This window comes from Mus musculus, chromosome 6 (assembly GCF_000001635.26).
Source record: "Mus musculus strain C57BL/6J chromosome 6, GRCm38.p6 C57BL/6J".
In the NCBI taxonomy this organism is placed as follows: Eukaryota; Metazoa; Chordata; class Mammalia; order Rodentia; family Muridae; genus Mus; species Mus musculus.
The window spans coordinates 125,812,348-125,839,674 of NC_000072.6; the positions used below are offsets into that span (position 1 = coordinate 125,812,348).

At 44.8% G+C, this 27,327-nt stretch overlaps 1 protein-coding gene across 6 annotated transcripts in view; it reads left to right on the top strand.

Annotated features, from left to right (window-relative positions):
* Window positions 1-27,327, top strand: part of Ano2 (anoctamin 2) — a 349,715-nt gene that overhangs the window by 121,929 nt on the left and 200,459 nt on the right. For all 6 annotated transcript variants that reach the window (NM_153589.2, NM_001364562.1, XM_006506117.3 and 3 more), the window contains one exon: window positions 3,188-3,252. In NM_153589.2, the coding sequence (NP_705817.2) occupies window positions 3,188-3,252 (65 nt within the window). The remainder of the gene's footprint in view (window positions 1-3,187; window positions 3,253-27,327) is intronic.

Consider the following 27,327-nt stretch of genomic DNA (forward strand, 5'->3'; position numbering starts at 1 on the left):
GAGGCTCACTGTCAGGCATGAGGCCCCTGGGGTGGGGGTGGGGGGCTGAATGTGCTGATTATGAGTTTTGATCTGTCACAAAGGGTCAGACACTTGTGCCTGAATGTCATCTGAGACCATGGCAGAAGGTCCCATTCACTGGTAAGGAGTGGCAACCTCTCTCTGGTTGATATACAGGTTTAGCCAGTTGGTGGAGAGAGAATATGGTGTAGAATTAAGTGAGAAATTATATTTATCAAAACATCCCAAGGTTCTAGGCTCTGTATGCTTAAAGAAACCGATACTGGTCATCATGGTTTTCTGCCTGCCTTTTGCTAACAGCATGCTCACTGTCATGGGACTGAGACGATAGTGCATATCTCCCCTGAGGATCATTGAACCTGAAATTTGTCATGATTCATTTCTCTGTCTATGAATGAAATTCTTGGGGGAGGGGATCAATAGCAACCTTCTCCTCCTTTCCTATCTCCCATGCAGGAGACTGAAGTGTATGTGGGTAGCCAGGGTGCACGCTGCAGAGTTAGCTGATGCTCCCTTGGTGCTCAGCTGAGTATTTGCCTTACCCCCTCTACCAAGTTCAGGCAGCTTACTTGACTCTAGCTATGGGTATCATCACCTGTGAGTGGAGGATGCTACCTTGAGCGGGGGACTTTGGAAATGTCTGATGACAGGACCAGAATCCCATCCGCAGTGGGCCTTCTGAGGTGGCCTGTCTGGGTGGCCTTGAGCCCACTGGGGCCATACTGGCTTTCTGGAGCGTTTTTAGTTTTTCCCCAGTGGGACAAGTAACAAAAATCTATCCTCAGGCTCAGGTCACATGACTTAGGTAGGCATTTTCGCTGAAGGTCAGAGCCTATGAGATAGATGGGCAGTGGTAGCCCAATTATCCTCAAGGGAGCTCAATTCATCCTGCCTTCTGACGCAAGCTAGCCTCCTTTGGGGACATAACTGGTATCTCTATAACGACAAGGTGCTGGGAGCTCAGATGTTCCCTTGGGAGCTCAGGGCAGTAGATGCACCAAAGATATGGAGAGGAATAAATGCATTCACAGCAGCAGGAGTAAAGCTGGAGCCTGCCACCGTGTAAGTGAGCAGAGTCGGAACTTGGGAGTCAGGGTTTCCTCCTCAGCTTTCTCGTATCATTGAAGGCCTCTTCGAGTCTGAGTTTCCCCCCTTTGCTAACTGTAACTGCTGGTGAACCCTTGTTCCATCAGCCTGCATGGTTTCTGGTTGTATTTTACAGTTTCTGGGAGATGTTATGCCAATAAAATTCTGTAGCCTTTAAGCAGGAATGCTGGTTCTGATTTCAGCTCAAGTAGCAGGTCTTTAAAGGATCATAGGTGAGAGGGAAGGGCTTGCTGTCAAGTGGATGTTTCACAGGCTAGGACTCGTTAAAGTCAAGGTCCCCCATGGAAGGATTCCTAGGGCGATTCTGCCTGATATGTAAAGAGCATTAAAAAAAATAAACAACAACAAATCAGTGATAGATTTGTCAGGTAATTCTACACGTATTATCTGGTCAAGCACTAGTACCTGGCCAGCATGGCTGTCCGAGTGAGGTCTAATGTTAGCATTACCACATTGCCAGATTTATTGTTAGATGACTGATAAGATAGCCAGGAATTTGAAACTGAACTGTTAGGAGGTGTGGCTTGCTTTTGCCAGAGTTGCTCCACACCACCTGACAGTGTGATGGCTGGTGGTGTTTGGTATACTGTTTCCTCCCTAAACCTTTTGTAGGTTTTCACTCTGATTTAGCTCCTCCTTCTAGCCCAAGACCTCTCTTAGACGGTAATTAGTGACCTCCAAGTTGTAGACTCCAATGGCCTCTTTTCTAGTCTTATCGGATTCACTAGCGACATTTAACTCAGCTTGCCCATTTCTTCTGGAGACTTTCTTCTCTTAGTTATCCACCTCACTCTTCTTCTTCACCTCTTTACTGGCTGTTTCTTCACCATTCCTTGTCCTTTAATGCTGAGGTTCTGTACTTGTTATTCATTCTTTGGGGACGTGACGACTTTGTGGAATACCTCTTCTCTGACAACTAGCAATTTTGCTTCTCCAGCCAGGACCATCCTTTGCACTCAGATTTTTATACCTGGTTGATGATTCAACAACCACGTGGATGGCCAGAAAGCATCTTAAATAAACACATCCTAAAGAAAACCCTTGGCTCTGTCTCTGCGGTCCTGATCTTTCTACTGTCCTCCTATTTCAGTAAATACATCAGTTATTCAAGTCCCTAAGCCAACTTCATCTAATTCAGTCGTGAATAAATAGGCAACATCAAATGTCTCTCATCGCCCCTATGCGTATAGCCATCGCCTCTTCCCTGGACCATTCCAACAATAGCCTCCCATTTCCCTGCCTACTCAGTCTTTTCTCCACATAACAATTAGGATGAACCCTGTGCAGTCCCCTCAGCAGCAAGTCTCCCAGGAGCTTCTTTCAAAATCCAGAGTTATCACGACAACTTCTAGCATCACATATGGTACCTTCTGCAACAGTCACCTCCTATGATTCTCCCTGTGTTTACTGTTTACTGTCCCAATCACATAGCCTCCTCTGTTATCCAACATTGTTCCATGGAAACTCCCCTCAGGGCCTCTGCACAGGGAGTGTGAGTGTTCTCCCCATTTGTCTCTGGTCTGAGCTCAAGATGTTTCCTCCTCGGAGAGGCACTCTCTGTCTGTCTTATCTAAAACAATGTCCAACCCAACCTCATGTCATCCCTATCTTAATTTATTTTAGTGACATTGATGAATCTTATATATTTATAGTTTTAGCCCACATCAGGTCCAAGCACCATGGAAACTGTGATTTTAATGTGTTTCACTGCAGCACCTAGGGTCTGGAACAGTGCCTGGATTACAGGAAACATTCAGCGAATACTTGTTAAATGAGTGAACAGTGAGTGTCAGGGCTTGTGTGCTGCACCGGACAAGACAAGGGATAGAGGTGACGCTTGTCAGCTACCCGGGTGTTTCCGGATGTGCACTGGTGATCTCTATTATTTACGGAAGGAGATGGAAGTTCCTGTAGCCCTCTGCCTTTGTATATACTTCTGTGGGCATCATGAGACTTCTAGGAGCTGGATTTTATGGTTAACATGTTGACTTTACATTGGACAGAACAAGAACAGTTGCCTGTCTCACTGCTAACCTGCTGTCCTATTTTTCTTGCTTAGCTGCTGTATCAGGAATGGGCACGCTATGGAGTGTTTTACAAATTTCAACCCATTGACCTCATCAGGTGAGTGTGTGTGTGTGTGTGTGTGTGTGTGTGTGCGCGCGCGCACGCGCGTGCATGCATGCGTGGTCGCACTTTTGGGGGAGTGTTTAAGATGCAAATCCTAACCCATACACTGTCAACTGTCTTGGTCCCTGGAGGCCAGCTCTTTAAGTAGATGTGCCTGTTCTTCATAGGTTGTGTACCCTTGCTCTGTGTCTTGTGGTTGAGGACATAATGCAGGAGTAAAAGGGGAAGGAGATGATACAGGGTTATCTGCTAAGACTTCATCATTAAATGGACATCATGGTCTCAATTTCCCTACCAGCTCTTTGGGAATAATGGATAACCGTCTTCCTTGTTCTTGCTCAAGAGAAAGACCTGGGCAGCATAGAACCTTGGGTGGTACCCAGATGGACACACTGTTGTGTGGAGGAAGGAAAGATGCGGCAACTCATACAGAGGAAAATTTGATGGGCTTGGTAGAGACTAAGGCCTCTCCACAGCCTTTCTAACTTATAGAAGTCCGAGTCCTGGACTCTCATCTTCGTTAGGCACCCTGGAAATTTCTGAAGCTTTTATAAAACATCGACCAATGTTCCTTTAAAGAACTGACTATAGAGCAGTGCTTCTGAGGAGTTTAAAGGAGTTAAAGAGCCTAGATTCTAGATTTCCAGGGTCTAGAAACTTGGTGCATATCAGGCTTCTTCCTGGATAGAATGGCAGGAAGCAGCACAGGGAAGTTGGGAGGTTCTGGGCCAAATGTAGGCACAAATGCTACTAGCCCCTTTTTTCTTCCCTGGCTTTCAAGATTCAGAGGTGCTGAACTGAGGGAATCTATGCGCTAACTTGGTAGAAGGCAATCATTTAGAAAAGTTGGAAGGCTGAGGTTACAGACCAACATAATGGCCTCCCTACCAGAGAAGTCCCTGTGGCAGTTTTAATGATCTAATTAACAAGGTTGCAAATACAGTGAACGTTCCTGGTTCACTGGCCTGGTTTGGGAAAGGGGCATCTGCTAAAGGATTGAGTCCATGGGATGAGTTCCAGTCTGAGGAAAAGAAAGTAGTAGTAGTAGTAGTAGTAGTAGTAGTAGTAGTAGTAGTAGTAGTAGTGGCAGCAGCAGCAGTAGCAGTAGCAGTAGTAGTAGTAGCAGTAGTAGTAGCAGTAGCAGTAGTAGTAGTTATATGTGTGTGTGTGTGTGTGTGTGTGTGTGTGTGTGTGTGTGTGTGTAGCAGAGCCTAGTCAGGTTCACTTCCTTGCACTGTTATGTGTGAACCCTCCCAAGGAATTGGGAGAAGCACGTGTTCCTTCCAGCTGAAATCCTTTAACCGAAGTTCTTGGGCATGGGAGCAAGGGTTGGGGTGTCTGTGACTAAAGCTCATCACCCAGCAACTCTGTTTTCTGGCTGCCTTTGCATAGCATGGGCCACCTAGACTGTCCCTGGGGCCACGCAGAGTCTGCTTCCTCCATTCGGAGAAGGCTTTGATCTCTTTCTCTTGGCATCTCAAGTGACCACCCACCTCTGTCGCCTGTTTTGTCTAACTACCCATTTGTTTTTAAAACTATGAGTAAAAAAACAAAATTCTCCCTCCCAGAAAGCCCCGTGCTCCCGTCCCCTAGAGACCTCAGGTGATTTGCCTGCTAGTAATGTGGGAAATGACTCCAATATGCACTGAGGTTTGGCTACCAAGAACTCATCCGCAGGGGATGAGCTGCCTTTGCCGCAGATCCCTGTTTCTAGGCTGGCAGATTTGGAGCACTCATCTCTGTCTAGCTTGGACACTGGGAACTGGAGCAGAGCTGGAGGCTGCCCATAGGACAGGCAGCCTTGCTGGGAAAGGGAGGAAGGCTAAGCCTGGAGACCCGGAGAAGGTCAGATAAATACTTCGTAATGTGTGTGGGCAGTGGGCAGGCAGTTGTCTAGCCAGTGGCCTGAGATTTTTCACATCTCAGGAAAATGCTGGAAAGAGAAGGGTTGCCATCAGGGAAGGTGTCAGGGGGGAAGGAAGGGCCAGGCTCTCAAGGGGGCATACGAAGTTACCCAGAGAGTTCATAAAGAGAAAACTAAGGTGGAACATGTGGGAAACAGCCCTTTTCCCTCAGTGAGTCCCACCATAAACCCTCCACTCTACACTCTTCTCAAATGACCTTGTCTTAATTTATCTGATTTCCAGAGGCCTCTGCTACCTCTTTCCAACCACAGAAGCTGAGGACTTCTGTTATCCCTGCCCCCTTCACTTCATTCCTCCTCCCCTCCCTTCTTCTTCCTCCCCCTCCCTCCCCCTTTGCTCCTTCTCTTCTGGTTGTTCTTGTAGCTTTGGCTGTCCTGGAACTATCTTTGTAGACCAGGCTGGCCTTGACCTCGAAGGTCTGCTTGCCTCTGCCTCTCAAGTGCAAGAGATTGTAGGTGTGTGCCACCATGCCCAGCCTTCCCATTTGTTAATTTTAAAGGTACTTCTCTGCTGTTTCTTATTCTTCATCTCTTCTGCCATCACCTGAAAAGAACCACTTGGCAGAGACTAAGCTGTTGGCTCCTTGTTTCACACCCATGTTTTGTGTGGTTGTTATTTACTAATGTGTGGTGTGCTGCCTCTTTGTAGTTCATGAAGAAGTTGCACTCGTGTGTAGCTTGAAAGATGGGTGAAAACTTACACATTGGGTTGGTACATTCTAGAACACTTGTATTTGCACTTGTCCTGTGTGTTGAAAGAGTCAAGACTAGTTATCGTCTACTGTTATAGGCCTTGAAGTCTGTTCTTGAGGATTGGGAGGTCCCTTAAAGGAAATTGAGGATCATAGAGGGGAGACAACACATCCAATCTGACGCTGATACCCTTCATCCCTGTCTCCACAAATTGTACATCACTGGTGCCCAGCAGGCTGCACTGTGAGACCATGACTGATCCCTCCAGCCCACTGGGGCTCTCTGAATCCTTGGGGTCTGAAGGCCATGCATGAATGTGCACACTTGCAAAAATTTTCTGCAGTGTTTTCTAGGGAGAGACCTGGCAGGAACTCGGGGGCATGGGTGCAATCCAACCCAGATGATCTCCCTGGGAATGTCTAGTAGCTATTGTGCCTTAGCAGAAACAGTGCATGACCAAGAACATAGAGGAGCGAGGCCTGAGATGGAGCACATGGCCCTTGAGCTCCCTTAGGGGGCAGAAGAGGATCTTCACAGATAGAAGAGCACACTTCTGCCCTCACTGCTCTGCTTCAAGCTATGATAAGTTAGGATGAGGACAAGTTGACCTTCGTTTTCTAGGGTGTTTCAGAGACCTAGGGCCTTTTACATTTGAACAGATCCAAGCCAGAGCCAAGGCTTATCTTTTCACAAATACTGATATGTGCTCATAGCTGATTTTCTTCATCTTGAGATTTGATAAGTCTCCGGCAAACCGTTAAATATCTTCTGAATTAGATTCTGCTCTTATCTGTATTTTGTTGAAACTGATGTCATATATATATACATATATATATATATATATATATATATATATATATATATATATATATGAGCATATATATGTATGTATATATATGTGTGTGTGTGTATCTGCCATTGCCTAGTTTGACAACACAAGGTAGAGAAGGTTCTGGAAGTGCTAGGCTTTATAGATTGTAACCTGTTGACTTTGGAGGGGTTGACAATTGAGGGGCTGATATAAGGAGGGGCTTTACTATGACCAACAGCTGTTGGTCTAATTTCATTCTAATGAAATCTGAAGAAGACACAGCCCTTACTCTTTCTTATCTCCAGGAACACTGTCCTCGTGGGTGAGGCTTCCTGCAGTTAAAATCAGGGTCAGGATCACAGCATTGAGATATGAAGTAGTTTCTACAACGATCTCAACATAATGTCAATGGAGAAACAACATCTAGAGACTTTGGGTGGCCATGTTTCCCATCTTGCTACCTAGCTCCACAAATTTTTAAACCCTAGACCTGGAAGCACCCTGGGCTCCCAGGAAGAGGTTTTCCCACCTCCTTATTCCAGGCTCAGTAACTATCCATGCCTTGTATGCTAAGGGGCTTCCCACCGCAGACTGTAATCTGATCTCTCCTCTGTAGCTGTTTTCCTCTCTAAAATGTAACCCATTCTGATACATCTTGGAGGAGCTGGGAGGAGGATCAACATATAAAGAGGGCTCCTGTGCAGGCCTGGCAACCAAGTTCCATCCCTGGAGCTCACATAAAGGTAGAAAGAAAGAACCAACTTTTATAAGAGGTGTCTCTGACCACCACAATTGTACTGTGGCATCTTGCACCCCATCACCATCATCACCACCACCACCACTACCACCACCACCACTACCACCATCACCATAACCACCACCACCACCATCACCACCACCAACACCATCACAAACACCACCACCACTACCACCATCAGTACTACCACCACCACCACCATCACCATAACCACCACCATCACCACCACCATCATCACCATCACCATAACCACCACCATCACCATCACCACCACCACTATCCTCCTCATCCTCCTCCTCCTCCTCCTCCTCCTCATCATCATCATCATCAAATTCCTTCCAGGAGAATGACAGAGTTGGCCATAACCCTTTTTAGGAAGTTTCCCAGCAGGGTGGGCCAGGTTGGGAAGGTCTACAGCTGGTTTGGAGGAGAAAATACAAGGAAAAAGTGTTAATTGACTCAAGATTAATCATTTCCTGAGTCCTGCTGCCTTCTCCTCGAATCATACCTGGGTTGTAGAAAGGGCATTCATCGTAATGCAATACACATTTACTGATGCTTAGGCTGAACAAGTCTCTTTGCTCAGCTTTACGGGAAGGTATAATAATTAAAGTGAAGCCTGTGGCTTTCAGGATCTGGCCATTATATAGGGAGATGGATGGGCAAGCAGAATGAGGCAGATCAAGACTGTAATAGCAAGCACACTTAACAGTACGGTGAAGTATGGAAGTGGATAAGTGCTCCTGCAGAGTAAGGGAAGACTTCCTGGAAGAGGTGGGCACTGGATCAGAATCATTGATTTCTGAAGGACTGATGTTGAAGTCTGTGTCTTTACTGCCAGCCTGTGCTGCCCTATACGAGGACACATTGTTTAGCTTGAAATGAATGCTGGCAGTCACACTGATACAAAGATCCATTACTACCCTTGATTGGGGATGGGCGGCTCGCACGATTGACTTAGAGATTTCACCTGTATCTGCCTGTCTCTCATCCCTTGTTCAGCTCTGTGAGTTAGCAGGAAGGCCAGGCTTGGGAGGAAGGGAAGGCTGGAGCCAGAGGAAAGTAAGCATGGTGGCGACAGGCACCGTGGTCCTTGCATGGGTCTTAGCACTGGAGGATTGTGAGGATTGGAGGATTGAGGAAGTGAGAAGCATTGCACCTAGAAAGACATTGTACTTCATTATTCTGGAGAAAATTATATAGACATTCTGCCATTGAGGGTGTGAGAGAGGAGGAGGCAGAGAAAAGCAGGCAACTGCTGGGTACAGTAACACAGTCAGGGAGGACCAGAAGGGCCTGTGTCACACATTGCGGTCTGTCTGGTAGATCAGGGTGATGGCTAAATTCAATCATAAAGTCTCAATGGCAGTCTGCTTTCTCTCTCGTTCATGGAGCACAAGCTGGTTCCAGGGAAGGCTGCTGCTGGTCTTGAGGCTGACCAACAGATACAGGAGTTGAGGCCTAATGTTCACAGCCTGTGTGAAAACAGAGTTCTTTGCTTCACAGTAGCCTTCCATAGATGGTAGCTCTTGTTTGGACCAAACTTTGACCCTTCTGGTAGCATCAGCCATGTGGTACAGGTGTCGGGTTGCAAGGTACGAACAGGCTACTTACATTTCCCATTTTGACCTAGAATTCCATAGGGAGTTGAAGAAGGAACTATCTAGGTCAGAGGCTCCTTGATTTTGGAATTCAAGTCTCTCTTTATTTCTCAGAGGAACTAAATAATATGGCCGTCTATTTTTGTGCTTCCCTGGTCTTCGTGTGCAATAGAATCCCTGGACAAATCATGGCATCATAGAGGTGGGGCAAAGCTTAGAGGTCAGACATTTTAGTGATCATGGAAGGAATGAAGAGTCCTGCTGTTTGCAGTGGTAGCTAGCAGATGCATAGGGAAGGTGGCTTCTTTTTCTTCTCTTTCTAATCGGGATGACCTCACTTCAGGGCAGCTTGTTACTCTGCTGGAGGTTTCAAGGCACTGGAAGGTCATGGAAAGAGAACCAGGATTCTGCAAAGTCCCCTCTTCCAGTTCTGGTTCTGCTTTCTGTACCGAATCAGAATACCCTTTTGCTACTCAGCTTTCCATAACTGTGACAAAACGCCTGGGGCGGTCAACTTAAAAGTTGGAAAGGCTTGTTCTGGCTCACAGTTTCAGAGCTTTCTGTCCATGGCCGTTTGGTAGCGTTGGCTTACTTGGGGCTTATGTAGACACATCATGGGGACAGCATGTGGTAGAGGAGGCCTGTTCATTTGTGGCCACTGTGAGACTGAGTCAGAAAGGGGCTGGAGTCCCACTATTCCCTCCAAACTTCTCCTGTAACCTAACTCCATCCTTGAAGGAAGGAACACATTTCCCCACTGGTCCCACCAACTCCCAATGGCAACCTAGGCCTTTGCAGTGTAGTCCCATAACATAATATCCTATTCCTGTTTCCTAAGGCTCATGCCCATTTCATAATGCAAAATGTAGACAATTTATCCCAAGCCATAGTTCCATCAGAAGGAGGTGAAACATTTAAGAGTTAGCTTAGTGTCTAGTTTTGGGCCATCATGTCATTGCTCTGAGAGAGAATGGGTTGCCCACTTCAAAAACCATGATCTTGAAGAGGACATTGGGGTCCTAGTCCCTTTACATTCCTTTGATTTTGGCTTCCATGAGTGCACAGTTTTCTTTGCCATGCACTCCTTTAATGATGTTAAGTGCTACTACAGAACCTAGCATGGTAGAACCAACCAGCCACAGACTGAAACCTTAGAGACCACAGACCAAAAGAAACCTTTCTTCTTTTTAAGTTGACTCTTTCACATATTATGCTACAGTGTCAGAAAGCTAACATACTCTTACTGTCTATGTCACCTCTTTATATATTTGAAAATGGCCACAGTCCCTTTAACAGTTTTCATGAGTCTAAGCTTTATTTCCTCCATTAAAAAACACCCCAAAAACTACTAACAAACACCCTGAGACCTCTCTACATCTCTACACAGGATACTGGCTCTTCTAAGAGCCTCAGCAAGATGCTTAACCTCAGGACTCAAGGACCAGGGAACCTCAGAGACAGACAGAGCCTTACACACTGTTCCTGTGGTGTGGCAAAGCCGACACACATGCTGTGCACTGTCAAACATTCTCAGTAGTTCCGGGTACTAATTAAGTGTGGCTGTACTCCCAAGGAACCCAAGTTCAAAGAGAAATCTTGAGGCTTGTAGATAGCTTCTGGGCTTTTCTGGGAAACATAAGGGACAGAGGGCTGGAAAAAAAATAGAAAAAAAATAACTGGGAGGCTGCATAAAGATAGGCATGTGGAAAATATCACAGTGGGAGAACTGACTCCCAGGGGTGTGTGTGATGAGCCTGGTGTGTGTATGTGTGTGTGTGTGTGTGTGTGTGTGTGAGCAAAGACTGCTGGAGGTGGCATGAACTTCTTGTTTTGAAGCACCAAAGACTCTTGACATACTCAGAAAACAATTTAGAAACCAAATTATGATCACTTTACTGGGCGATTAATCATGTCAGGTGTCCAACTTAGGCCAGTGCACCCAAAGGAAACTACCAGGCTACAAGTATTTCACAGAAGACAAAGTACCAAGACAAGAGACTTGGAGAAGCATCAGTAGGATACAGACTTAACAACACCCTACTCTAAGAAGAATAAGGGCAAAGGGGTGATCTGGTGTTTGTAAGGTTGAAGATGGATAGAGTGACCTGCTTCCATGGTCTCATAGAACCCTCAAGATTCAGCCTCTGGGATTTCTTCAGTTTGGAAGCAGTGGATAAAGAATGAAAAGAACTTTTTGACTCAAGCTTTTCCCAACTGGTGTAATATTTGGGTAACCTACTCTCTCTCCAGCCTCACCCCTCAGCTATGATAGCATCACAGCACTGGCCTTGCCCCATGGTATGACCATGAGGAATTTAACTGAGACATTTCACAAATGCAGTGATGAGGCCTCCACACATGTACTCCCAGAAGTAGCAGAATTTTACATGGCTTTCTTATATGCACTTAACATGTGTGCCTTCTGTGCCTCATAGCATCTTTGCCCAGTGGGCATCACTGCTTCCATTTTCTGATAAGTGTAATGAACTTGGTGAGATAAGGGCTTCCCAAAGCCACAGAGAAAGCTCAGATCCAGATCTGTGCAACTCTGGATACTTGTTCTTGTCCTGAATGGTGGGGAGTGCTACAGAGCATTGTCCAGCTGATATTAGGTTAATTGGGTCCACAGTTACCTCATGTCCATCCCTTCAACTGTCAATATCCCCAAGAAAACCATGGGGTGATCTACTCACAAATACAATTTGTTGGCTATCATCCAGCTCTGCTCCTGGAGGGGTTGTCTTTGTACACACTCCCCTTTGAGCTCTGCAAAGATAATGGACTGCCTTAGGGGTCATGCTTTTGATTGTTGTTTGTATCTATGTTTTACTATCTTTTAATTTGACTGCCTCTGTGAGGTCAGGTTGTCAAGCTGTCAATTTCATCTTTGGCCTACAGAGTGGCTTCTCTTCCAAATCTTCTCTTCAAATCTGCTATGTTGTCTTAGTCGAAGCTTCAGCAGTCATACCCGAAGCCAGTTAGCACTGAGAACAAACTTAAGATGCTTCCATGGTCTCATATGGAGCCTGGCTCCTGCAAGGTGTAGGGAGGCAGTCTCTACCTGGTGGAAACGACTTTGCCTTTCAGACAAAGTAACATGATGTCCAGGGTCCTCAAAGTTTGATGTAGTAGGGTACCTTTTCTGCAAAGAACTGTGTCTTACCTTCTTGCTTTGGTGATGGTGGTGTCAAAACAAACATAATCTATCAAAGATGCTTCTTAAAACTGTGTCAAGGGTCCTCTGGATGTAGAACTTCAGGCTCAGCATTGAAGCCAAGAAGAGGGGAGATGGGGATCTTGAAATTTGACGATGAGAAACAAGTTCTTAAGAGACACCTTCTGATACAGGTCCCAGAACTATAAATCACACCAAATAAGCAGGGCTGGGGCAAGCTGATTGGAGGTTGTGGAGGGCCTGAGAACTGCCTGATCAGAGAAGTCATATAGGTGAGTTTTAGGTATTGGGTAAAAATATGAAGAAGAGAGAAATACATCATTAGGAAGATTTGCAATTTGGGGACTAACACAGATAACTTGGGTATTAGAAGAAAAGACTCAACAATGGCTCAGACAGAAGGGCCCAGATGAAATCACAGGGGCTGGGAGAAATGGCCAGAGGAGAAACTGAAGACAGTGCTGAAAAAGAGGGCTAGATCTCACAGAGGGACAGTGACAACAGATAGCAAAGAGATGCTTTCACTTAGTGCCTCTGGAATCTTGGGGAGGTGGCAATGCAGAGGATTTCTGTCAGGTTTCAGGGTTCATTGTCCTCTTAGTCTCTAGGTGAGGATAAGAAGGTCTGTGGAGGTTCCTTTCTTCATTTCCTCTCGTGGGGAATCTTGGGCTGGTCTTCCTAGGCATGCAGGTATCTCTCTCCCTAAGAGTTGTATCACCATCCCTGAAAGCTCCTGGATCATGCGAAGGCAAAGGCAATTCTATTTGTGGGAGTCAAGGAACTCAGGTAGATCTGAGGAACTGATCTTGCCCTGGGAGAAATGAAGAGAATGGCATCAAGATGCGTTCCCATGGACACAGCCCAACTGTTTGATCCCGGGAGCCACTGTTTGGCCAAGTGTCTCTGGAACCCCTGAGCATCCCCACTTCTGCTAATGATATTCCCCAGAGTGAAGTTCTCCACCCACACCACATGGGTATGTAACCAACATCAACAGAAACCATCTTAACACATTGAATAACATAGGCAGAACACACGTTACAACAACAACCACAAGATAGCTAAATTTAATTAGTCCGGCACGCCCAGGCTTTCCGCATAGACACTTGCCTCTGTTTTAGAAATGGAAAAACCACAGAATCTTGTGAGTCTGGAAGTCATAGACCCCAAAAAACAAATAGTGTATAAGAAAATAAAAGTCTTCATGTCTCTTGCCTAGAAGACTGCTGTCCCCTAGTAACTTCTTGAGATTATCTAAAGGTATTCAAAGATGTTGACAGTTGGGTGACTGCCAGAGATCTGCTGTCTGCTGCTGGCACATCATTGGCACATATTAGAAAGGGATATGGAACTCAGCTTTAGTCACTCAGCCTGGAGAAACCCTTGGGCTCTGAGTGGTTGTCTTCACTGTTTCATTCATGAACTCTGTATTTGACTGGATGCAGTCAAGGGGAGTGGGAAGGGAGAGAGAGGGCAGAGTTTTGCTCTGTTCACTTAGCATTTAAGTTTGGAGAATAGTAGGCAAAACAGCACAGTCTCCAGCTGCTAACACTTCTAACAAAATGGTGGCAATCTCTTGGGTTGGTAATCTATGCAGCTAGCCTTCAACTCTAGGCCAGGAAGGCAAGCTGCTCACAGAGAGACACAAATCAGCCACAGACAAAGGATGTCCTTTGCCTGCTTGAGATACTGAACTTTCTGAATGTTTTGCCCCATGCCTCATGCAGTGTCTTCGTGCTGTGGATGTGACCTCTTTTGTAACCGCTCTATCCTCAGTGGGATACATTGTCTATCACTCCTGCTTGTCACTTTTGTCCCATTCTGGGATACCATTTGGATGAAGTCAGCTGTCTCTTAGGATTTGGCTTATTAAGTGAATAAGTCAAGTCCTCTGGTAATCCAGAAACTAGATAGAAACACGGGGTCACCACCATGGGACCACAGTGGAAGATCAGAATGTCAGAAGCACACTCTGACCTCTCACCACCCAGCTGGGATGAAGACCCAGTGTTACAGTAAAGAGCTTTGGGAGAGCGTACCATTCAGTTCAGTTAAACAATAAAGATGCAATGCAGCATCTTTATTGAGTGCCATCTCTGTGTCAGGCAGTGTTTTACAGGGTGAGCTTCAGTGACAGATGACATACTCCAGATTTGAAGACCTGCCTCAAGTGATTAGAGCAGTTGTCTTCTAATCCGGGATACATGTGTGTGAAAGTAAATTCTCTGTATAATGTATGACACTGAGTGGTCCAGGCAGCTATTGTCACATTAAAGCAGCCTAATGAAATACCCCAGCGCTAGCAAGCCCACCATAGTCAATGATCTAGTATTTGCTCACAAGTCTCTGTTCAGAATGAGAGGCAGTGAGCCTTCACCCCCTGGCTTCAGATTGTGTGTAGTTCTTGATAGATCTGCATGCTCTGCTGAGATCAGCAACCACTTGGTCGTGTTCCTCTTTTAGAGAACCACAAAGTTCTAAGGACAGCCAGGGAAGAGATACAGCGTCTTGAGACAAGTATGCTGATAATAATCACATAGCTAATTTCCCATTGGATAAGGCAGATCACATGGCTAAGCTTGGACCTCAGAGGAGTTGATATTAATTGAACACTAATTCAGTTTGCTACACTGAGGCAACAGGTGCTAACCTGGACTATCCCAGGAAAGCCTAGCCTACTTGAGCTCCTGGAGCTTCCAACCTCACTGAGAACAGACAGTTAAAGGTGAGTCTGGTGCTAGCTACTTCACTGGAGGAGAGGGACATTCAGTGGCCACACAGATATGGAATAGTCTAATCTACTGGCCTTCCCAGGGAAGTGATATTTAAACTAAGATGTGATGAAGACATAAAGATGAGAGCATTGACACTACGTTCAGTGAGATTTATGATATAGCAAGCTTTGTCTTAGACCTTTGCTGTTCACTGGGAAGGATACCATTAGCTTTTTCTTTAAGAAGAGGAGATTGAAGCTCATGAGGTTAGCAAGCGCTCTACGCCAATGAAGCCTGTAGGTAGTAGAGGCAGGATTTGAACTACCAAGCCTGGTGTCACCACCTTGTACAAGGTGGAGGACACTTGGAAGCTGATTGACCCTACAGGGAAGCCATGAGGGAGCTGACTGGAGAGGCAAATAGGGGCCAGGTTGTTGAGGATCTTGTGGGCTGGCCGAGGATTTGGGACCATAAGGAAATAGATCCATCCTTGTTGACTTTGACTTGTGTAAATTTGCATGTGAGAGTGTTCTAGACAACACTGACTTGGTTTTTACTTTAAGAGATCTGGGATTTTCTTCTGTGAGACACTGGGATGGAACATGTATCTAACAGAATTCTCACTGGGATAGAAGGTCGGAGGAGAAGAAAGCCTTCTCCTAAATGCCCTCTCTCCTTCAGAGAGGATTTGAGATCCATCTCATGCCATGCCTGAGGCTGGGCACTCTTCTCTCTGCATACCGATTAGCCCACTGCCTTCCTAAGTTGTGATCCAATGCTGTTCATCACTGTAGGCTGTGTAAATGGTATTGTTTATCAGCGGTCGCTAACATACCCTGTACCCTACAGCCCTTGGGGTCAGTTTCACTTCACCTTTGTGGGCACTTGTACTGGCTAATTTTGTGTCAACTTGACACAGCTGGAGTTATCACAGAGAAAGGAGCTTCTGTTGAGGAAATGCCTCCATGAGATCCAACTGTAAGGCATTTTCTCAATTAGTGATCAAGGGGGAAAGGCCCCTTGTGGGTGAGACCATCCCTGGCTGGTAGTCTTGGGTTTTATAAGAGAGCAGGCTGAGCAAGCCAGGGGAGGCAAGCCAGTAAAGAACATCCCTCCATGGCCTCTGCATCAGCTCCTGTTTCCTGACCTGCTTGAGTTCCAGTCCTGGCTTCCTTGGTGATGAACAGCAGTATGGAAGTGTAAGCCGAATAAACCCTTTCCTCCCCAACTTGCTTCTTGGTCATGATGTTTGTGCAGGAATAGAAACCCTGACTAAGACAAATTGGTACCAGCAGAGTGGGGTATTCCTGTGACAATCTGACCATGTTTTGGGGAGGACTGTGGAAGGACTTTGGAACTTTGGGCTTGAAGATCCATCCGTTGTTAAGAGCTCTGTCGGATGTCATGTAGGAGCTTGGAAGATAATGTTGAGAACACTGCAGAAGATGGAGCTCTGGTTTGTGAAATTTCAGAGGAAAAATTAAAGACTCTTTTCAGGGCCATTGCTGTTTTGTTTGTGAAGATTCTGTAGTTCTGGTTAGCTGGGGCTGAAGAATCAGCTGTGATTAACAAGATACCAGAACTACCAAAGCAAAAACTTTGCATTACTGGGACTATTGATGCTGGTTAGCTGGAGCTAAGAAATTAGCGGTGATTAAGAAGAGACCAGCATCATTGAGGTGACATCTTCTGGGAAGTGTTTTCTGAAAGCACAAAGAGGCAGTGTTCCAGAGATGGCCAAGGATGTACTCCTGCTGCAGTGGGACTTGGTAATATGTAAGGGTCACCCAGGTGGTACTGGTTTTGAAGGCATGAAGGGGTCACGCAAAGCAGCTGAGGTTCGGTACTGTGAGAGGCCATGGAAGGCCATTGGTGAAGGTGCAGCCTCAGTTGCAATTGAAGGCCCAGGACTGAAGGGGTCATGCAGTGTTTTGGAGATGCCAGTACCATGAGATGACCACCAAGAGCAGCAGCAGCAGTGGGGTACAGGCATCTGGAGCCTAGAGGACGATGCGTGTGCTACAAAGGGCCTGGCTGGAGAAGTTACCCAAGCCCTTGGAGGAGCCCAGAAGATCGTGAGTTGGATCCCAGACATTGGACGGTTGGAGATTGACTTTTGCTTTTGATTGTGACTGTGCCCTGATATTTTCCCTCTTGAAGGAAGAAACTGTTTTAGTGGAGCCCACAGTTAAGAGACTTTTAATTGTAAAAAGACTTTGGATTTTAAAAGAGATGGATATTTTAAAGAGATTGAAATTTTAAGAATATGTAAAGGCTGTGGGACTTTTAAAGTTATTTAGATCTTGGGGATGAATAAGATTGTAAGGGTTGAGGCTTACTAGTGATGTTTTTGTGTGTCAAGTTGACAAGGGGTCAATTGTACTGGCTAATTTTGTGTCAACTTGACACAGCTGGAGTTATCACAGAGAAAGGAGCTTCTGTTGAGGAAATGCCTCCATGAGATCCAACTGTAAGGCATTTTCTCAATTAGTGATCAAGGGGGAAAGGCCCCTTGTGGGTGAGACCATCCCTGGCTGGTAGTCTTGGGTTTTATAAGAGAGCAGGCTGAGCAAGCCAGGGGAGGCAAGCCAGTAAAGAACATCCCTCCATGGCCTCTGCATCAGCTCCTGCTTCCTGACCTGCTTGAGTTCCAGTCCTGGCTTCCTTGGTGATGAACAGCAGTATGGAAGTGTAAGCCGAATAAACCCTTTCCTCCCCAACTTGCTTCTTGGTCATGATGTTTGTGCAGGAATAGAAACCCTGACTAAGACAGCACTCTTAAACTGAACCTTCTGACAACCTTGGGACCTTGTCCCATTTCAAAGATGAATATCATAGTAGGTCATATTAGGCAAGACACCCTAGGTCACAGGCATTATGACACCAGGTTGCCCTATCTCTGCTTTGCTCTATCTTCAGGGAGGACATATGTGCTGGTGAGATGCATAAATAACACCAGAAAGAGGCTCTAAGTGACTGGTGGGGGCGCAGTATGTGAATGAATGCAGGGACATTCAGCTATGACTATGCAGGGCTCTAGAGCAAAACAGAACAGTTCTGGTTGCTTAAGGTGATGTAACCATAGATATGGGAACTTAAAATCCTGGGTATGAGAGAATTATTATAAGTCATTCAGACCCAATCCCTCATCTTGCCAAAAATCTAAAATCTGACAGCTAAGATGTTAGTTACCATGCATGGAGGTATATGCCTGCAATCCTGTTGCATTTTTGAAATAGAGGCCCAAGGATTATGGATTTAGATACTACTTTGGGATACATAGTGAAACTCTACCTCAATGCCCCCTTCCACAAATCCTCTTGAGACAGCAAAGAGATGGGGGTGTCATGTGTGAGGCTACTTCCAAATAAGCAAATCTTTCACCAGTGCCACTAGAATCTATTTAGATTTAATAGAGAGCGGTGTCAATATGGAGCGATTCTTCAGGCAAGCTAAATTAGATTCTTGTCATCTAAAAAACAAGGGCAGAAAAGGAGCTTTATAGGAATCTTTCTAGAGCTAATTTCTGACGGTTCTGCAAAGATACAGTCTCAGTCCTGGAGTCAAGAAGGTGACAGAGCCTGTGGTCTCACAAGGAGGCGGGTTAAATCGAGGGATCAGGATGTAGGAGATTGGAGCTCAGTTCTGGAGTTGATTCGTTAGGCTCATCCCCATCTACAAGACACTCACAGGTTCTTGAATCTCGATTTCTTAACCTACTACTATTCCTGGGCATCCCCCGTTTCTGTTTTCTTCAGTTTCCATAGTTTTGGTCACATCTGGAGTGTTATGTAGAGTTGATGAGTGTGTGTTTTCCTGTGAGGACACATGGTGTATATCAGAGGCACTTAAGAAGCTCTGGACAAATGGAAAAGTCTGCATGGCATATAGGGGCTGCTGGCCTCGAGTGTGGGTGACAGCTGTATGTCAGGGACCTAGCATGAAGAGCAGCTGGCTCTTTGGGAAGGGTGAGAGGCCCAAGTTGGGGATTGCTGCTCCCAGGGGCTTTGAGTATCCATGTTGGAACAGTGTGGTGTGTGTGTGTGTGTGTGTGTACGCACACATATGCTCACACATGCAGTAGTGTTAAGAGAACTGAATGGAAGGGTCTCTCTGCCTTGTTCCTTTGGGATATGACTCCCTACAGTAATAAGGGATTTTATTAGCTCTATATCCAGTGACAATAACCAGTGGTGGTGATCTATAGGTGGCTAGTGGGTGATGAGTGTGATTTGAAGTAAGCTATCTATGAAGTGTGAAAGAGATCCCCAGTGTGGTTCAGGAGTACCAGTGAGCAATGAAGATGGATGGTGTGGTGGCTATTCCTGGTTGTCAACCTGACTACATCTGGAATGAACTACAATCCAGAAGTGGAGGGCACACCTGTGATCCAGATCTTGAGGCTGGAAGACAAAGGCTTCTGACCTGGATTTTGACATGGAGATCTTGAGGCATAGTGGCCATGAAAAGCTTAGGTCCAGGCAATGTAGTACACACCTTTAATCCCAGGAGACTGAGGCAAGCAGATCTCTGAGTTCAAAGACCATTTGGGACAAAACAAGTTTCAAATCCAGGCATGGTGGTACACACCTTTAATCTGGACCACACCTTCTGCTGGAGGCCTACATAGGATATTGGAAGAAGAAAGAGTTACTTCTCTTGGCCTGCTTGTACTTACTTGCCAGCACAAGTTGGAACCTACCTACTTCTTCAGGATTCCAGTTTATACAGAAAGAAGATCAGGTAAAACAACTAGCCTAGTGGGACTGAGAAAATACTAGATTTTTGGACTTCTCATTCACAGCTGCCCATTGTTGGGTTATGTGGACTGCAGACTGTAAGTCATTACAATAACTTCCTCTATCATACAGAGACATTCCATAAGTTCTGTGACTCTACAGAACCATGACTACTCAGATAGTATGGAAGCTGGGCTTCATTCACTTAGTGTGGGCTATATATCCTCAGAGTCCCCAGTCATTAACAGGATGGAGTCTAGGTATTTCCATGTAGGCAAAGATGCCTTGGGTAAGAAGGACAGAAACAGGCTCTATGACAGTGATTCTTAGGTCACACTAGCCCAACTGTCTAGTTTCTTTCATCTTTTAGTGAGCGATGGTTGAGATCCAGATGACCATTCAGTTGGAACACAACTCTTGACAATGGCTAACATATTCCTCCTCCATCATTCAGAGCAGTCTCAGCCCTTCGCACATCTTCCAAGGCCTGAAGAATTTATCTGTCTCTCTCTCTATGCATCTTCCAAGCCTCCTTAGACTTCCTCACTCTCCCATCTTTTTAAATAACTCTTTCCTCTCACTGTGTATTTACCCAGCCATTCCATACACTTTCCCCATCCATTCTGAGTGATAGCTCCCTGGCTTAGGGACAAGTCACCACCATCTGGATCTGCCAAAGGTAGTCTTGGACCAGAGTGAGAGTGGGCAGGAAATGCCAAGCAGAGTTCAGCCTGGATGTTTGTTTATGCTCTTCTGACTCCAGCAGAGAGCAGCCTCCTCAACTGATGGCTCAAATTAAATTGCAGATGCCCTTGAACTTGGGGTTAGGAACATAAACAAGTGGTAAGTGTAGACTTCAAGTAATGAACAATCTCAGCGGGAGAGAGGCCTGGCGAAGGGCTGGGCAGGGTTGGATTTTTCCAGTTGATGTCTTTCCAGGAGGCTTCCCTGACTTCTTGGGTTCCAGGGACCAAGGACAGCACATTTGTGGGTGTGGCTCCTTCTTGGCTGTGAGTTGGTGAGTGTTCAGTAGAGATGATTTCCTAGTCTTTCTTCCATTTGATATGAGTTTTGGGAAGGGTTTTAGAAAGAGGGTGGAGAGTCTAGTCGATGGCCTGGAGAGTCCCATGAGAAGTGTCTCTGATAGATTCCTGCTTTGAGGCAGTATCCAAGAGCCTGAGTCCATTTAGGATATTGTGCTGTGGGCTCCAGCTTGCCTGACTGGGCCCTTTTGGCAAGGAAGTTGGTAACTGCCTGTGGTATGACTGGCTTATTGATTCACTTGGAGTTTGAATTAGTCAATGGTTCAACAAGCATGCATTATTTTCCACGAGGTAGCCCAGAGAACAGTAGCAAAACCTCTGGGATTCCAGAAGCATACAGTTGGGATGGAGGAAAAGATAAGTCATCTGTAAACAATTGATGGATGCTGAAATAGAGCATGCATTGTGAACCTCAGAAGGTACCTAACAAGGGTATCTGAATCTACCACAGGGACCTCCTGGAAGGAATGATGGTTGAGATGAGTTTTGAATAATGGATTGGTTTGAGTTGGGTATAGGAGAAGGACCTGGATAACCCAGATAGGGAGAACAGTTTTAATTAAGGCAGTAGGAGGAAAACACACTCATGGAATTGTAAGTAGCTAAGTGTGTTTGGGATGAAGAATATGCCCGAGTGGGATGGGATGTGAGATAGGAATCACACCTTATAACTATGCTTGGATACTTAGCTCTAGTCATATGGAAAGGTTTAAGTAAGAACTGGTAAGATAGACTTTAGGAGAGCTAGTTGAGAGAGAGGAAATGTTTCCTTTAGCTATTTTTTTAAAAGAAATATGCCATAGCCAATGCACATGAGACCTTGTGAGGAAGGCATAGACTGCACCCCTGTGAGAGGCAGAAGAACAGAGTGAGGAAGGATGGTGACTGTTTGAAGGGAAGATCAAATTGAGACAATCCAGCTCTTAGAAAAGAAAACTGAATTGCCTAAGGCATATAGCTCATTAAAGCTGGAGATGGGTCTTCTGAGTAAAAGGCACAGAGAATGGAGAACTCATAGCCTTGTTCAAGGGCGGGGCTGTCTTCTCCATTTCCAACATAATCCGCTTACCCATGGCAGTAAGGAGCAAGGATGTTTGCACAAAGTCCCTATGAAAACTGCAAGTTCATTGTCACCCTGGCATTTTTTTAATTGGGTATTTATTTCTTTTACATTTCCAATGCTATCCCAAAGGTCCCCCACACGCTCTCCCACCCACTCCCCCACCCTCCCACTCCCACTTCTTGGCCCTGGCATTCCCCTGTACTGAGGCATATAAAGTTTGCACGACCAATGGGCCTCTCTTTCCACTGATGGCCGACTAGGCCATCTTCTGATTCATATGCAGCTAGAGACACGAGCTCGGGGGTGGGGGGGAGGTATTGGTTAGTTCATATTGTTGTTCCACCTATAGGATTGCAGATCCCTTTAGCTCCTTGGGTACTTTCTCTAGCTCCTCCATTGGGGGCCCTGTGATTCATCCAATAGCTGACTGTGAGCATCCACTTCTGAGTTTGCCAGGCACCGGCATAGTCTCACAAGAGACAGCCATATCTGGGTCCTTTCAGCAAAATCTTGCTAGTGTATGCAATGGTGTCAGCGTTTGGAAGCTGATTGTGGGATGGATCCCCGGATATGGCAGTCTCTAGATGGTCCATCCTTTCGTCTCAGCTCCAATGCTAAGCTTGTTAGTTTGTGCTTCATATAGTCTCTGGAAGAAGAAACTACAAAGAACAATGGCTGGTTGGTCACCTCTTCATTGGTCAACACAACCCTTAAAGGGGCTATATTATAGGGTCTACATAATGCCTTTGAGTACCCGAGAATGAAGATTTACATTTACTAGATTTTCAACTGATTCAGCCATGGGTAAAGAAGACACCTTGAATAATAATGCAATCAATAGTCCAAACATTCCCCATAAGTCAAAACTGTCAGTCAAATCCAACCAAGTGAAATTCAGTAGTGGAAGATAGAAATTCCATTAATACTACACACAGAGAGTTAAGCTTTTGTGTGAGAGGGATAAAGGTGGGGCAGCAGTGAATAGAACATAAATAATCACGAGCTCTCTGTTGCTAAAACATGTTCTTGTCTCTACTGGACGTAAGGAATTCATGGGCTATACATCATAGGTAACAACGGTGTTGCTATCCTGAACTGTCAGTCCTCCATACTGGATGGTGTCCACTTTTATTCATCCTTTTTAAAATGGCAGACTTGACAAAGTGATCTCAGGAAGGAGAACACTGGGTAAATGTATTTTCAAGCATTCAAAACATATTTAAAACAATTGTTCAACATTAATATTTTTAGGAGCAGGCTCTCTATTTTCATAAACCTCCTCATACCTCCTTTAGCCTCTATCTGATATCACAGCTTATATAACCATATCATGTTAAAGTTACTATTTTTGGGTTAAAGCAGCGGGTTCAAACTCTAGCAGGAGATGAGAATCGCCCAAGAAACCTTTTAAAATATGAATTTTCTACTTCCACATTAGTCCAAGTTGGACCTATTGGTAGAAAACCAGCTTTCTGCATAACTACATAGAGATCTTTGTGTGTGTGTGTGTGTGTGTGTGTGTGTGTGTGTGTGTGATTATTTGCTGACATAAAACCAAAGGCAGGCAAACCTTGACAGAACAAGAAAAAGTTTAGCCCTAGACTGGCTAAAAACGAATACAAAATACAAGATAGTAAACTTAAAGTCAACCACAATGACGATTACACTAATATAAATGGTTAAACATGAAAATTAAGATGTAAAAATTGTCAAATTTAATAGAAATGCCGCCTAATTATTATATATGTGACATGGTAAAGAAATGCCATAAATATAAAAGTACAAATATGTTAAAAAAGAAAGGACAAATACACATATACATGCGAACACTAACCAAAAACAAAGTTGTAGTTATTTTCACATCTCACTCGATCAGTTATATTGTAAGAATATGATCAGTGATAGCAGCAATATTTATAGCATCATTTCAATAAGACATAACAGTCCTAAATGTGTGCAGTGTGGGTGGGCAGATGTTGTATGCGTGTGAGTGTATGCATATGATGATGTGTAGGCAGGGCATTGATTTCATCTCTCTTTGTCTATCACTTGCCAGCATACTGTTTTGAGACATGGTTTCTCACTGAATTTGGTGCTTATTTATTTTGGCTAGGCTGGTGGCAGGACACCAAGTCCCTAGGATCCACCTGTCTCCGCCACCTCGATGCCTAGGTTACAGACCTGGGCCACCACACCCAGGTTTTATGTGGTTGTTCATAATCCAAACTGAGGTCATCATGCTTGTATCACAAATACTTTATACACTGGGCAATGCCCCCAACCCTTATTGATATATGGCATTTAATAACGGGTCTTCAAAATAGATGGGTCAGAACTTGACTCAACAGGACAGAGAAATAGACAATTCATTTATATTTGGCGATTTCAGCTGCTCCTCCTCCTCCTCCTGCTCCTCCTTGTCCTCCTGCTCCTCCTCGTCCTTCTGCTCCTCCTCCTCCTGCTCCTCCTCCTCCTCCTCCTGCTCCTCCTCCTCCTGCTCCTCCTCCTCCTCCTGCTCCTCCTCCTCCTCCTCCTGCTCCTCCTCCTCCTCCTTCTTCTTCTTCTTCTTCTTCTTCTTCTTCTTCTTCTTCTTCTTCTTCTTCTTCTTCTTCTTCTTCTTCTTCTCTGATGTAACACAAAACCAATGGGGTATAGTAAATTTGAACGAAAATATGAATGAATTTATTGCCAAATATACAATGCCATATCCAAACTGTAGTAAAAACACCATTCTCATGCATACATGGAACTTTTGCTAAGATAGTCTGCATTATGGTCCAAAACAAGTCCAATGGGCTTTAAAGAACAAACACCATACTGCTTATATCTTTAGACTACAGTAGAATTAGAACTTATTCACAAAAGGCTTTCTCTAGGGTCATACCAACAGTTGTCTCTATACTTCTGCAGAATTACACCTGATTAATCTGTTAGAAGCTGACTCAAGAACCAGTTCTATCATGGACAGTTTAATTAATTAATTAATTAATTGGGCAACTTCCAATGAGCTTGTTTTTGCCGATACTCATCCCCCTGTCTCCTTCACCGCTGGTTACGCCTTCCCACTTTCTTGTCATATGTTCTCCCCTATGGCCAATTCCTCAGCACCCTTTTCCTCTTCCCAGCACCCCTTTTCTAGTTTCTAAACTACATCAACCATATGACCTAACTATGCCTCTCTCAGGCATATACACAAAGAACTTTATATCCTACCATAGAAACACTTCACACCCATGTTTGTTGTTCTATTGACAATAGCAAGAAAACAGAACCAGCCTGTATATCTATCAACACATATGTGGGCAGGGATAATGTGATCCCTGCTTAAAAGCTTTACTCTAGGCAAATTTCTTAATTCTAAGCATCGTGCTTGGATACACTTGTAGCTAGTTGTCAGGAAAGTGGAATCCAGAGGTTTGGATAGACACAGGACCATGTAGTACTCAAGTCTAAAACATTATCCCCGAGAAGAAAGGGTGAGAGTCTCTACTGATGCTTGTAAGCAAGGGAGGGAGTATGTCCAGAGAGTCCATCTGAATATTGATAATTTCTAACATTAATTCATCATGATGGTAAATGGGCCATTGTTTTGTGAATAGAAATGCATTTCTTATGCTTTGCATATTACTTAATTATGTTTTAACTACTTCTTTATTCCTAATTTTTGGGATGCAGGGATACAACACAGGGCCTTAGGCATGCTGGGCAAGCATTCTACTGCTGAACTACATACTGCGCCCTGTTTTGATTGACAGCTCAGGGCAGGAAGGTGCTCAGTAGCTGCCTCTTAATGTAGTCTTTCCAGCCAAGCCTTTAACCTGGGCCTTCTTGCTCACTCCAAGTCCATAGCTCAGGTAAAGTAAGACGGGTCTCTTATAGTTTGCGTGATGACATACTTGGAAGGACGTTGTGCATGTTGTAACATGATAGTAGATGGTGTTTTCTTTTAAAGCCATCCAGGGAGGGATGCCGGTTGGCCTCCAAGCCATCCCAGCATCAGAGACACCAGGCTCCTTTTTTTCCATCCAGAATTGTTCCCAGGAACAATTCTACCCTTGTTTTCAGTCTCCTTCCCAATGTGCTCAGCCTAGTGCATGCCTTGCTTTGTAAGTTTGATTTAAGACTTGCAGTTCCTGAGGGCAGAGAATGGGTTTGGCTGAGTTTCGTGGCTGGTATGTTTACAAGTGCAGAATTGTCCGGCAGCCACGGCCATGGCAATGAACTTTCTCCCTGTGGTTACTGTGCTAATTGATTTATGCTCAGATAATTATTTCCAACTATCACTTTGTTTGCTTACAGTCTCTGCTGAGATCATGGGACGGCCTGAGTGTGCTAGGAGCTTAGATGTGTCTAACAGTAGTGTCTTTTCTAGCCTAAGAAATAAAACATTACTATTGCTTAATGTTTGGACATATCTAAAATGAGAGAACTTATTTATTTTGTTTATCTTGCTTTATTTTATTTTGCTTTAAAAGCATTTCAAGCTTACAGAAATAGGAACTGCCCAGCATCATCAGTCAGATCCACGAACTGCTCAATCTATCAGATTTCCTCTTCGGGATACTTATGAGTATTATTGATATGGTGTATGTCAATCCATGTGAATACATGGATATTAATACTGTATGAATTTTTATGGTGTATTATTGCTGAACCACTTAAGAGAATGGGGCAGGAAGTGTGCCCTTCTTTCTTACATACCTCGCTGTGGACATTCTAAAGCTCAGGAAGTTTGGTTCTAGTGTGATTTTCTTTTTTTTTTTTTTCCATTTTTTATTAGGTATTTAGCTCATTTACATTTCCAATGCTATACCAAAAGTCCCCCATATCCACCCACCCCCACTCCCCTGCCCACCCACTCCCCCTTTTTGGCCCTGGTGTTCCCCTGTACTGGGGCATATAAAGTTTGCAAGTCCAATGGGCCTCTCTTTCCAGTGATGGCCGACTAGGCCATCTTTTGATATATATGCAGCTAGAGTCAAGAGCTCCGGGGTACTGGTTAGTTCATAATGTTGTTCCACCTATAGGGTTGCAGATCCCTTTAGCTCCTTGGCTACTTTCTCTAGCTCCTCCATTGGGAGCCCTATGATCCATCCATTAGCTGACTGTGAGCATCCACTTCTGTGTTTGCTAGGCCCCGGCATAGTCTCACAAGAGACAGCTACATCTGGGTCCTTTCAATAAAATCTTGCTAGTGTATGCAATGGTGTCAGCGTTTGGATGCTGATTATGGGGTGGATCCCTAGTGTGATTTTCAAAACAAGAAATTTGACCATGGTGTGATAGTAACTGTTTTACAATCCACATTGAACTTTTAGTTGCTCCAATAATATCTTGAATTAAAGTTTACTTTTTTTTTTCAATCCAAGATTTGGTTTATGATCACACACAGCATTGAGCTGGCATGTCATGTAGTATTCTTAGTCTGGAATCCTTTCTTTGCCTCACGTGACAATGACATCTGCGAAAAATAAAAGGTCTCTGTATAGACAGACTTTAGGTTTGGGTTTATTTGATGTTCTCTCGTCAGTAGATTCTGGATCCACCCC